At 34.8% G+C, this 14,428-nt stretch overlaps 1 protein-coding gene across 2 annotated transcripts in view; it reads left to right on the top strand.

Moving 5' to 3' along the window:
* SPPL2A (signal peptide peptidase like 2A) overlaps positions 1 to 4,314 on the top strand; it is a 52,423-nt gene extending 48,109 nt beyond the window's left edge. For both annotated transcript variants that reach the window (XM_079907941.1, XM_079907940.1), the window contains one exon: positions 533 to 4,314. In XM_079907941.1, the coding sequence (XP_079764067.1) occupies positions 533 to 604 (72 nt within the window). In that variant the 3' untranslated portion in view covers positions 605 to 4,314. The remainder of the gene's footprint in view (positions 1 to 532) is intronic.
* Positions 4,315 to 14,428: the final 10,114 nt, after the last annotated feature.

Here is a 14,428-nt window from a genome sequence, read left to right as displayed (position 1 = left end):
AATTTCTTTGCTCTTAGTAGAAATTTTTGTCATACAGTCTTTTTAATATTTCATGTATCATTTTTAAATGATCCTAAGGTCAATTCAAGGTGTCAACCAGGTTATACTGTCCCTGAACCAGCTAGTATTCTCACAGTGATTTGTGGTGCCGTTTTTAGTTTTTCCACTTGTAGGAGTGGACACTGCTTGGAATAGTGTCCTGGAATAAGCATCAGGAATATCTTGTGATGGATATTCCCACTGCCATGCAGGGCAGTATTCATATTGGGAGATGGAAATAGTGGAAGATCCAGAGAAAGCACTTATCAGATTGGCCCTAGTCTAATGATTAAGCTTCCTGAAAGAGTAAGGACTCTGAGCATGTCCTTCCTTAGGAGTGTGGATGTTGAAACAGTACATTGCTCCAAAAGGAGTGCTCAGTTCCATGGAGCACTCTGTGTCTCTTAAAAACTGGGACTTCTTTTGCCAAATTAGTGAATGCTAGGGGCAAGTTGAAAATTTGCATTTCCTAACATCTTTTATTTATGCCTAGATGATGGACCATCTGGACTATGCAACAAATGAAGAAAACCCTGTGACTGCTGGTGAACAGATTGTCCAATAATAATATTATGTGGACTTGCAATAATGTGTCAATTGACTTTCTACAAATAGAGTTGGCCATTTTAAATTGGCTTTTGAATTGACAATCTGAAAGAAACTTCAATGCTGTGCTTGCAAATATGTATTTTTAAGAGCTGGTACTGACGACTACATGATAAGTAATTAAAATACATTTGCTTTTAACTACATTAAAGTTGTGCCTTCACATTAAATAAAAGCATATGGTCTGTGTAATTTTTAAGATGTAATATATACAGTATATTTTTCTAAAAAAAAAAGTCTTCACCCACCCCTGTACTTTTCTTACTGAAATCTCTTTCTTTCAACTCTAATGATAGTTAAAAGTATTTGTCAAAGTGAATTTCTGAGCAGATTTTACTGTAAAGAATTATGCAAATTTTATGCTGTATAGAAACAACTGTTTAAGACCATGTAAGAAGGCAGTTCAGCAATGGAATTTTAGACCTTTTATCACTGCAGAGGTTAGAAATATATAATTTGGGAATATATATAAATGTGTATTTTTGTAGCAAGTTTAAAAAAATCCCAATCCTTTTTTAAACTTGAGAACCTAAATTACTTCAGACTACATATGTATTATATTAGAATATTTTTCCAGATATAGAGAAACATAATATATAGAACTAGTCATTAAAAGGAAACAAAAACTGAAATCCACAGTTTTCAGTTCTGCTGTTTCCTTGAAGATGTAGCTTAAATTTCTAAACTAACATTTAATTCCACTATGGTATTTCTGATCTCTGAAGTTTGGTTCTGCTAATGTTAAGACTTAATATTTTGTAAAAATTATTTTTCTTATTAAATTATGTATTAATACATATGACTCATTGTTTGAGTGTTAACATCCCTAATAATCCCCTCCCCTACCTTTTTTTCCCCTGATCCCTACTCCTTTCTCCATAGGAAACCACTGTTAACTTTTTAAAATTTGGATGGAGAGTGGTTTACTAATATACAAAGTGTGCTTCAGAGAAAAGAATTGGAGACAGAAGACAGGAGACTGGGTGTTAGTCTCAATTTAATTACAAGAGTTTGAGTAAATTTTATTAGCGCAATAAAACTGTATCTCAGCTTTCTCATCTGCAAAATGAGTATGTTAGACCAACTAATCACTTTGGTATCTTCCAACTTGAAAAAATCTTTCTCATTCTTTGCTAAATCTCAGATGTGGACTTGAACATTATCCTGGGAGTCATAGGTCACATTATCTTTCCATTTTCTTTTATTTTCTCTAAGAAATTCCCAAATGAAAAGTGATTGCAAAGACAGCAGGATTTTGTATTTCTCTGTGAATAATGTACAAGATATGTGAACAAATCCATGATTTTTCATCCTAAGGCCAGTTTAACTGATTAAAAGATAAAGCTAATGCCTTTAAAAATGGATCAGACCTTTGATGTTTGAACTAAATTTAGTATTTGAGGGAATTAGATGCTTTTGATTAATTGTTAAGTTGCTGGGTAATTTATAGATGTAGAAGCTCCCTTGACAGTCAGCCCTTCTTTCTACTTAATACACTTATGGGTCATTTGGTTTATGGCAAATGACAAGTATCTGACAAGTAAGAGTTCATGTTAATTTTGCCTCTATAATATAAAGTTTGAATTTTTTCCAAAGAATTTAATTTATTTGGCAGACTCTGATAGAAAGAACAGATTAAGTGCCATGTTAAAGCTCCAACTATATTTTCATTTATAATATCAATAAAATGTTTGCCAAAATACAGCTTTTTTAAGTAAAATTATCTGCACTCTTATCCCAGCTTTAGAATATTCAAAAGCCTCAACCACATTTTATGAAGAATGTTAAGAGAAAATTTTACATCTAGAAGTCTGGAATCTTAATTCTTTGATGCAAATTCTACTTTATCCAACCATTAGTTATCAAGAAGGTATAACCTTGTTCTAGTTTGCTATTTAAATCTTACAGATTAAATAGAAATAACATAAAAAGTGAACTTTCTTAAGTTTCTCCATCTTCAATATCAACTTTATATTGTACTTAGTCCTTCTAGCAACTGAACTGAAAATATTTATAGAAATTACAATAAAGTGCAGAAATAGTTGGGGAATCAAAATATAAGCAAAAGATAGCGGAGATGGAAATTTGGCTTTAGAAGACTGTATCATTTCTTCCTCTCTTGCCCTCCCACCACCAATAACTTTAAGGGGAAGAGAAGTTTGGTTTTTTCCTAAACATGTCTTTAAAACAATAAGAAATATTGTAGGAGATTACTTACTGCAAAAAAAAAAGTGAGAAATTCCCTGTGAACATGTTTGTAGTTTATCAAACAAATTATTAAATACCTCAAATTGTAAAGTCAATGATTTTTACTTCAGTTTAGTTCAGCAAAGATAAATATGAGGTTTGTGGGAAAGGACTTTGATATTTTACAATGTTATGTTTCCTTCTAGCTTGTAGATTTTTTTTTTAGATTAGCAATACCTTATTAGTAGACTCAGCAATTTATTTCTCTTTTGAAGGAAGAAAATTTTAACCCATCTGCTGTTGGCATTCATTGATTTTAGTTACATGTTCATAGAGATTTTGATGAAATGGTACATTTAGAGTAAATACAAATGAGCTTTCCAGTTTTCCTTTGTTTTTTTAATTTCTGCCTTAGATATAAGCAGAAACTAATTTATTTAAGTTTGGTCTCTAAAATGTCAACTTGATCTCAGCTAATGAGACTTCACAAACAGGAATTGCTTTTCAGACTAGTGGATTGTACTAGTTTGAAAGGCTTTATATTTTCCCATTAACAAGGAAAAAAGTTGTTATGCCAAACAACCCGTTTTACAGTTTAAAAAATTTATTTTCAGTGCTCTATTTACCTCAGAGGTAATTCTAAAGGAGGTAGGGGAGGGTAATGAAAATAAAATCAAAATACTGAGTAAAAATCAGTTTATGCTTCCTGGAAGAAAGATACTCTATAAATTCAAGAGATCTGAATCAAATGACTTAACCTTTTGGAATTTGAAAGAAACTATGTAGTACTCACAATTTGGGTTACTGAATTTTCAGAGTAAACAAAATGATTTATAAGAGTAATATACAGGCCATATTACAGTGAAAATCATATATGTAAATTTTCTTGTTTAATGTTTCCATAAGGACAGCTTTTTGTATCTAAGAAAATGTTCACTGGGGAAAATTTTTTTAACTAAATTTTTTAGAATAGTCCTACATTATTTGCAATTAAGGGGCAACTAGAAGAAAAAAATGTGGAATATTTAATGTCATTATTTGTTTCTTTGATTAGGCATAAAAAGTAAACAACTTATTTTGCTTTGGAATATGGATTTTTTTTTCAGTATCTAAAGTTTACCTGGTTAGCCTTGAGATTTCCCAATGAGACAAGTCAAGGTAAATTACGTGGGTTTTGCTTGTTTTATACCTTCTGTTGTCTTTTGATCATATGAGAACCTTTTTCAAAGTACATGACTGAATTTTTACTTCTTAGATGGAGGTTTGAGTGTGAAATTCTTTTCTTTTAACACTTTGATATGTTAGTGTAAATTAGTACTTTAATAGCACTACTAGGCTTTATTTTTTTATGGAACATGATTTAAAATTTTTTGAAGTGTTAATCTGGCAGTGCTTTAAAACTCTTCATTATGTGCCAATACTGACAAGAAAAACAGTTTTTTAAATGTATTGAATTCACTATGGTATTCAATAAATTCTATTTTAAAATAAAATTTGAGTTTGTTTTATTTTGAATGGTGAAAAATAATTGAAAATGAACTAAAAGCTACTAGATCATGTTCACATAAGGTGAAAATGATAATAATCACTTATGAAATTGTGTGGTTATTTTAAATCTGACAAATTATCCATAAAACCTAGATTCCATAAGTGTCATTTACTGGAAATTTATATTGACACATAATAGCTCTTAATAAATATTTATTGAATTGATATATCTATAGACTTTTTTTTACCAAGAAACTATCCTACCTGTTGTAATGAACATCCCTGACATTTGCAGCTTTGCTTATGTTCTCACAAATTACTAAGATCCCTGCTGCCATTGTATGGGGTATTTTTTTTTTTTAAACTTAGATGTGGATGGCCCAGATATGTATCTGTAGTGGTTTTGTCTCGACCATATGTTGAGGAGTCCTGTTCAGAGGAAGCTTGTTTCATCCCACAGGCCCATATACCTGAAAAGATGCATAAGAAACTGGAAAGAGAGGCTCTCTTTAAGAAGAGAGGGGATAAGATGGGTTGAGCACAGGAGTGAGAGGGAGACTTAGTACCTTTTACATTTTCTATCATATACTTCTATTAAGATTCAAAATACAAATCATAAAAATCTGTTGAATTATTTTCCTCTTAATAGGTATTCATACTAAATAGATGGTTAACTAATAAATTACTCATTTTTCTTAAGATAGTAAGCCTTGGAAACAGTCTAATATGTATAGTGGGAGAAGAGGGAGAAATAACCAGTTGTCATGTTTTTTGTCTTGAAATTTATGTTCTGTACAAATTTATTAGCTTGAAATTCATTTTTTGCTAGAAAATAAGAGTAGAACTAAATTTTATGAGCTCATTCCCATTTCTATAATCCCATAAAGACTCTAGAATTGAGATCAGAAGTTCTCAACTTAATATTTCTTTGTGGCCCTTAACCAAATGACCCACACAAATTAAAAATAAAGCAAAAGTGGGAATTCCCTGGCGGTCCAGTGGTTAGGACTCAGTGCTTTCACTGCTGGAGCCAGGGTTCAGTCCCTGGTCCAGGAACTAAGATCCCACAAGCTGTGTGACCTGGCCAAAAAAAAATAAAAAGTAAAAATAATGAATCACTGAAAAGCATTGACAATGGAAAACAATGTCCAATTCCAGGCAACACTAATGATAACAAAGTATCCTTCCTAAAAATTTTGGAAATTTCAACAACCTGCATATGAGCTCTTAGAATAGACACTTGGCACTTGCAGCAATAGCCAGACTCAGCAGAATTCTGGAGAGAGAGGTCTGTAAATTGCAGTAAGGCACTAATTCTTAACAGCTCTCTTAGGAGGTTATGGGTACAGTAAGTCCCCTACATACGAACGAGTTCCATTCTGAGACCGTGTTCGTAGGTCCAATTTGTTTGTAAGTCCAACAAAGCCTAGGTACCCAACTAACACAATCGGCTATATAGGGTAATAGGTTTATAATACTTTTCACACAAATAATACATAAACCCAAACACAAAAATAAAACATTTTTCATCTTACAGTACAGTACCTTGAAAAGTATAGTAGTACAATGCAACAGCTGGCATACAGGGGCTGGCATCAAGTGAAGAGCCAAGAAGAGTTACTGACTGATGGAGGGAGAGGAGGTGGGAGGTGGTAGAGCTGAAGGATTGTCAGCAATAGACAAGGAGAGCAAGCTGCAATTTCATTCATGCCTGACGTTGATGGCACAGGTTCTGTTTCCTTGCTGGATTCAATTCTATCTACTCTCTTGAAAAAACGATCCAGTGATGTCTGGGTAGTAGCTCATTTTTTCTCATCATAGATGACACGGTAGCACTGGATTGCATTCTGAACGGCTGCTGCAAACTTCGTGTACCATTCTATGTTCTGGTCCTGTGCCTCAAAAACTAACAGTGCCTCCGGACTTCCCTGGTGGTGCAGTGGTTGAGAATCCACCTTCTAATGCAGGGGATGAGGGTTCGATCCCTGGTCAGGGAACTAAGATCCCACATGTAGCAGGGCAACTAAGCAGGCATGCCACAACTACTGAGCCCAGGCACCACAACTAGAGAGAAGCTCATGTGCCCCAACAAAAGATCCAACGTGCGGCAACTAAGAACGAACACAGCCAAAAATAAATTAAAAACAAAAACAAACTAATAGTGCCTCCTCAAATAAAGACTATCCCCTTGCCATTCCCTGCATAGTAAATCTCTTTAGTTCTTCAATTACTTCTTCCTCTTGTCTCTCTTCGTCCTTTCTCTGGGCTTCCAATTCCATCAGGTCTTCATTAGTAAGCTACACAAGGTAAGTCCACAACAGCACAACCACTTGTAGACGATGCATGCACGTGACAATGTATGCCAGACATGTGAACTAACGTGATTGGACACGTGAACACAGGTTTGCATCTTTGAAAGTTCACAACTTGAAAGTTTACTGTAAATAGTTCTTAACCTTAGCTGTAAATGAAAGTCTATGGTTTGGCATGTCATTATGTTAAAAACAACTTTCCAATTTAGATCATAGGGTCACTTCTTTAGATAAGTGGGAAAGGTATCAATTGGATTCTAATTAATAGTTACGTGTTAATAGGCTCTGCTAGCTATGGAAAACCAAGTAATTTTTTACAAATGAAGAGTGCTTCATCCAAAAATTTATTATATGTGTTTGGAACACTGATTGAAGCCTCACGTATTATTATTTTTTCTATAAAATCTACCCCAGCCCCTTTCAGTGCAGAGAAATAAAATAGACAAATTCAAGTGCCAAGTCCTCTCCATACTCTTCTAAACGTCTCTCGAAGAATCCTGGTACTCGCTATCCCCACTGCCACTAACTCAATTTAATTCATCTGTACTGTAACAGACTTTTAATTGGTCTTCCAAATACTAATTTCACTATCAATCCCCCTTCCACATCATAGCCAGTGATCTTTCCAAGATGAAAATCTAATCATGCAATTCAAGCACTTTAAAAAAACCCTTTAATAGCACCAAATTTGTTTAAGAATAGTCTAGATACCTTAATGTGGTTTTTCTAGTCCCTGTTTCTTTCCAACTTAATCTCCCATTATTTTCCTCTCCTTCATTCCTGCCCCCTTACACTCTTCCTAGGAAGCTCTTCTAAACACACTCCCACCTCCCACACCCAGCCATCCCCTTCAAATCTCAGTTTAGGTATCACTGTTTGGAATGGGAAGAGATAAATGTGGAAAGAACAAATACAATTCCTTTATGGAGTTTTATTAAAAAGGAAGATGAGAAATGGGCTCAAGAAATAAGTTTGGTAAATGGGAAAAGAATTTGAAAAAGAATAGATACATGTATAACTGAATCACTTTGCTGTACACCTGAAACTGTCACTGTCACAACATTGTTAACCAACTATACTCCAATATAAAATAAAAAGTTTAAAAAAATTAAAAATTTTTTTAAAAAAGAAGTTTGGAATGGGGGTGGGGTATTGACAAGGGAAGAAATAACAGCATTTGTGAATATTAATGGGGATCCAATAAAAGGGGATATTTTGATGATGTTGGAAAGAGATTGGAGAATTAACTAAGTTTATTTCCTTAAGTAGGCCAGAGGTGATGGGATCTAGTGCCCAAGTGGAAGGGCTTGCATTAAATAGAAATATGGAGCGTTCGCCTCCAGTAACTGGAGATAAGGTAGTGTATGTAAGTATAAATGCATAATAGGGAGGTAGATGTGATAGGCGTGGGCATGGAAAGTTCTATTCTGATTCCTTTTATATTCTGCCAATGAAGTGCTAATCAGGGTCATCAGCTGAGTCAGTTTCGGGAGCAGATGCAGAAAGTTTGAAGAGAAAGAAAAAAGTTAATCTTTCAAAAGTAAGAATGATTGGTATAGGGACAGGTTCTCAAAGTGTGATCCCTGGCTCAGCAACTGCATCACTTGGTTAAATATGCAAAATTTTGGTCCCCACCCAGACCTGAATCAGAAACTCCAAGGGTGGGGCACAGCAATCTGGTTTTTAACAAGCTTTACAGGTGATTCTTTTACAAGCTAAAATTTGAGACCAGGCATATCAGACTCACTTGGAAGGCTTATTGAACCACAGGCAGCTGGGCCCCAGTCTCAGATTTTCTAATTCAGGTCTGGGGTGGAACCCAACCAAGAATTTCCATTTCTAACAAGTTCCCAGATGAAGTTGGTACTGCTGGCCAGCGGACCACACTTTGAGAACTACTGGTCTAAGGAAATATAGTATGATATAGTTGCATCAGGGGCATATCATGAGGTCCGTAGTCTTAAATTTAAATTGGACTTTCTGTTTGTGTGTGTATGTTTCCCCAGCCACATTCAGTTATACAGGTATAATATTGAATTGAACCAGGGCTGTGATTTAGCCAAGCAAATTCAAAAGCAAAAGAGGAGCAAGGGAATTTAGGATGTGTGTGAAGGAGTGAATATAACTTATTAACCATGAAATTTAAGCTAGGTAAAGAAGAACATGAGGGTTTGGGGGGGCAGTAAATGATGGTGAAAAGGTGTTAGGATAAATGCATTATAGATACCTATAGAACTGAATGATTGCTGGGTTTGGAATAGTAGAAAAAGTTCAATAGATGGAAAGTGGTGGTCCAAGATGATTGTTAGAAGTGGAAATTATGAGGAATTGCCATTACTGGTAATGATAAGGTCATTGTAGGTTTCCCAGATGAAATACATGATGCCCATTTAAATTTGAATTTTAGATAAACAATGGATACTTCTTAGTATAAGTATGTTCCAAAGTATACTTAGAAAGGGTTTATTTTCATCCATTATGCTGATCTTACAATGGGACCCTTCAGCCTAGTAACCTCTGTCCTTCAATTTTGGGATATTTTCTTAAATTATTTGGTTATTTCCTCCCCTTCATTTTCTCTGTTCTTTCTTTCTGGAATCCCTAATATATTGATATTGTACCTCCTGTCTTACCTGTTTTCTCAAATATTCCACCTCTTGTCTTTTTGCCCATTATCTGGAAGATTTCCTTAACAGTATCTAATCCTTTTATTGAATTTATTTCTGCTAACATTTAAAAATTTCCAAGAGCTCTTTTTTGCTCTCTGATACTTTATTTTTTATTGTATTCTATTGCTGTTTCATTGATGCCATATATTCTCTTAACGCTCTGAAAATATTAATCGTAGGGTTTCTGTTTGCTTGTTTTTAAAATTGTCCTCTGTGTATAACCACCGTTTTCTTTCAACTCCATTTTTGTGTGTTATTTCTTAGAAGCTTTCTTCAGAGAGAAGGTAATCTTTAGTTTTCTGCTCATGTTTAAGAGTGAGAGGCTAAAAATACAGTTGGATACTCTGAGCACATAAATGGGCTTATTAAATGTGAGGTACATTGTAGGATGATCTGGCTTTGCTGCTGGGAAACCCCAATACCAGTATATTTAAATGTTTTCTCTTGGGATGATCAGATTTCTCAGAAAAATGTCTCCAAATCTTTTGGAGTCATGTGGTTGGGAAAGTGTTGAGGGTCTCAGCATTCTACACGCAAACATTCACTCAAACACAATTTTCAGTCTGTTACCCATGCACACCCTCGATTGTAACTGGTATCATCCCAGTCAGTAAAACCCCTGTTTTACTCTCTCCAAAGAACAAAGCTCCAGTTTTCTGCCAGAGTCAGGGAAAAAAATTTGCCCAGCTACATGAAGTATAAGAGGAGATTTGTGGTTCTTCATGAATGATAGGATTAGAAAATAACAATTTTGTAATCCCACACGAAATAATTGGTTTAGGCAATGATCATCAGGGTATAAAACCATTAGATGAGAGGAGGGCTAAATCTGTCAGCACCTGAAATCATTGATTAATCTTAGCATTGTTAAGTGTGGGACAACCAGACATTGTAGGCATTTCAACATGGTATAGTATGAAGCACAAAGCACCATGAAGTGTTCTTCCAAAAAAAAGATAACCTGGAATCTCATCAAATCTACAGCACAAACTTCCAACTATGGGAAATATAGAGGATGAAGGGAGAAGTTAAATGACACTCAAGGGAGCAAATTTACAAATACAGAATATGCAACATTCTCAAGGACAACTGAATTGGTTCTTGTGATAAATGAATACCATAGGGGGAAAAAGTGTGGAAGGAAGGGCTGCTCTAAATTAAAAGACTTTTCTGTGACATGACATCCAAATCACTTGTGTGGATGCTGTTTGGATCCCAATTTAATAAACCAATTAAACAAGACATTTGTGAGCCAACTGGGAAAATTTGGTTATGAACCAGATATAAAACAATACCAAATAATATTGTTTTTTTAGATGTGATAATGACATCATGTCCATTTTATTAAACAGATGTATTTTGAAGTATAGAGAAGCAAAATGGCATGATGTCTATGATTTATTTTATTTTATTTTTAAAATAATTTTATTAATTTTATTTATTTTTTTGGCTGCATTGGGTCTTTGTTGCTGGGCATGGGCTTTCCCTAGTTGCAGCAAACGGGGGCTACTCTTTGTTGTGCTACGCGGGCTTCTCATTGCGGTGGCTTCTCTTGTTGTAGAGCACCAACTCTAGGTGTGCAGGCTTCAGTAGTTGTGACATGCAGGCTCAGTAGTTGTGGCTCGAGGGCTCTGGAGTGCAGGCTCAGTAGTTGTGGTGCACGGGCTTAGTTGCTCCACAGCATGTGGGATCATCCCTGACCAGCACCAGCAGACAGATTCTTAACCACTGTGCCACCAGGGAAGCCCTATGATTTTCATTTATTTTAAAAATAAACTAGGGGCAAAGAAAACAGTTATAAAAAATGTTTATTACTTGTATATTGCATAAATAACATATATGCATACACTCTAATTCAAGAAGCCTGATTTTCATCCTCTCAATTATTCAAGAACTATTTATTGAATACTTATGATATACCAGGCACTGTACTAAACTATTGGGGTTAGAGATTAATACTTGAGGGTCTTCCCTGGTGGTGCAGTGGTTACGAATCCCCCTGCCAATGAAGGGAACATGAGTTCGAGCCCTGGTCTGGGAAGATCCCACGTGCCGCGGAGCAACTAAGCCAGTGTGCCACAACTACTGAGCCCACGTGCCCTAGAGCCCGTGCTCCGCAACAGGAGAAGCCACCGCAATGAGAAGCCCGCACACCACAACGAAGAGTAGCCCCAGCTCACTGCCAACTAGAGAAAGCCTGCGCGCAGCAACGAAGACCCAACACAGCCAAAAATAAATTAATTAAAAAAAATATTTGAAAGATTCCAGGTATTTTTGGTGCCATTTTATTAGCTTTCCTCTTACAAAACAGGTTAATTCTTTTGAAAGAATGCCTAAGAAAGAAAATCCATTAATCCTCAATCCAAATTACTGCAAAATTTCTTGGAACTGGTTTAATAGCTCTGCTTATACAAAGGATTTGCCAAACATTTATGAGGGTCTAATTTTAAGTGACAGGGAAATTGATCATAAAACATATACTTTATATATTGGCTCTCTTTTTAATTGTTTTAATTTGATGCTTTAATCAATTTTAATTGTTTTAATGTTGCCAGTGTTCTTCAGTTTTCAACACAGTGTCCCCTTCTCAGGTTGCTCAGGGACTTAATGCTGGTGGCAAATCCGTTTAGGGAGAAGTTAGAGCATGATTAATGTGAAAACAATCATATAAGCCAAATATTTGGACCTAGTGAAGTAAACAAAGAATCTTGATTAGCTGATTAAATAGTTTGAAGAAAAGATTTTGTGAAAGGCTGAATCATATATAATCTGTTCTCTATTATTAGTAACAGCTTTCTCAATGTGTTTTACTGTCACAAGAGGTAATATAGCAGAAGTGTTAAGGACATAAACTCTGGAATTAGGCTGCCTTGGTTGAAACTGTGGTTCTGCCCTGTGCCTCAGTTTCCTCCTCTGTACAATAGGGATGATAATAATAGTATGTAGCTCATAGAGTTCAGAGGACTTAAGTTAATACAAGTTGAGTGACTAGAATAATACCTGGCAGAGAGAAACCATTCAATAAATGCTTGCTCTTCAGTGTTAGGAAGTAAGGACTCTGATGCTTTCCAACTGTTTTACTATGGAGCCTGCTTTTACTTATCTGAATGTAAACCTCTATACACATTTGTGCGGACATCAAGATGAAGCATGTTTTAAATAATTGTGGGAAGTCATAAAACCTGGCTAGTGTCAGAGATAGTCATCACTCATAAACTGCACTATTTATTGGTCCCTTTAAATATAAATTACAATAAACTTGCAGCATTCTAAAAATACTTTTCCTAGGTTAAAATTTAGCCTCTTTATTATTAAATACCCTAAAACCACAAAGAATCTGCTAATGTTTAAAATGGTTGTTTTATAATTGCCACATCCTTACTGCAGCTGTTGATGTGTTTAAAACAGCAAAATGTGCTTCTGAAACATTCTAAATGTAAATACAACACCAAGTATTGTATATTTTAGTTAACAAATTTAAATTACAAAAACCAAGAGGAAATTGTGGACTAATCACTGACATTTTTTAGATTGACCGAGTTTTTGTTTTTGTTTTAATCCATTTCTCCTCTACAGTTTGGAAGTTATATAATCCATTTCTTTTCTCATGGTTCTTAATCTTATTTTTTTAAATGTCCTTATGAAACGTGAAGTCTAAAACACTATGGCTGTATCTATCTTCTTCCAAAATAATGAAAGAGACTTGGAGTGATGGTCTTCAAGTATTTTTGTTTACATACCACTTAAAATAATTTTGAGAAACTACTATGGATGGATGGATATTAACTGGACTTATTGTGGTGAACATTCTGCAATATATACATATATCAAATCATTATGATGTACACCTGAAACTAATATAATATTATATGTCAATTATATCTCAATAAAATATGTATCAGTGTAAAAAATACTATGTAACCCTTGTATATTTTATCATAATTTAAAATATTTGCAATAAATGTAATTAACAGAATATTAAAAATTTATAGACTTTAAAATGTAAATTTTATCACTTAGATTTTAAATATGACTTGATACCCATCATTATTCATTTAAGAAAGGTAACCTTCTCAAGAATAGGAAATTTTGCATTATTCTTTTTTTGTCCTTAACTTGTGTTTCTATTCTACTTTGCCCATATGCTTTTAAAAAAATTAATACACTTTATTTTTAGAGCAGTTTTATATTTACAGAAAAATTGAGTGAGAAAGTATAGAAAGTTCTCGTATACCCCTTTCACAACACTCCTCCCTCCCCCCAGTTTCCCCTATTATTAACATCTTGCATTAGTGTGGTACATTAGTCACAGTTGATAAGCACATATTGATACTTTATTATTAATTAAAGTTCGTAATTTACATTGGCATTCACTCTTTGCGTTGTACATTCTACAGGCTTTGACAAATGTATAATGACAGGTATCCACATTACAGTATCATATAGTGTAGTTTCACTGCCCTAAAAATGCCCTGTCCTCCACCTATACATCCCTCCCTCCCTCCCTCCTCTCAAACGTCTGGCAACCACGGATCTTTTAAATGTCTCCATAGTTTGCCTTTTCCAGAGTGTCACACAGTTGGAATCATACAGTTTGTAGCCTTTCAGATTGGCTTCTTTCACTTACAAATATTTATTTAAGTTTTCTACATGTCTTTTCATGGCATGATAATTCATTTCTTTTATCACAGAATAATATTCCATTCTGTGGATGTACCACAGTTAGTTTATCCACTCACTGAAGGACATCTTGATTGCTCTGAATATTTGGCAATTATAAATAAGGCTGCTATTAACAACTATTTGCATGCTTTTATGTAGACAAAAGTTTTTACCTCATTTGGGTAAATACCAAAGAGCACACTTTCTGGATCCTATCAAAAGAGTATGTTTAGTTTTTGTCGTACTATCTTCCAAAGTGTCACTACTATTTTGTATTCCCACAAGCAATGAATGAGAGTTCCTGTTGCTCCACTTTCTTGCCAGTAACTTGGTATTGGCTGTTGGGAGGTCTCAGCCCCTTGCCACATGTACCTCTTCAGAGGCTGTTTGAGTGTCTTTTAAAAAATATATTTATTTACTTTGGCTGAGGCATGTCTTAGTTGCAGCATGCATGTGGGGTCTAGT

Source organism: Stenella coeruleoalba, assembly GCF_951394435.1.
Source record: "Stenella coeruleoalba genome assembly, chromosome: 2".
Classification (NCBI taxonomy): Eukaryota; Metazoa; Chordata; class Mammalia; order Artiodactyla; family Delphinidae; genus Stenella; species Stenella coeruleoalba.
The sequence above is the reverse complement of the archived record's forward strand: the minus strand, read 5'-3'. Positions and strand labels throughout refer to the sequence as shown.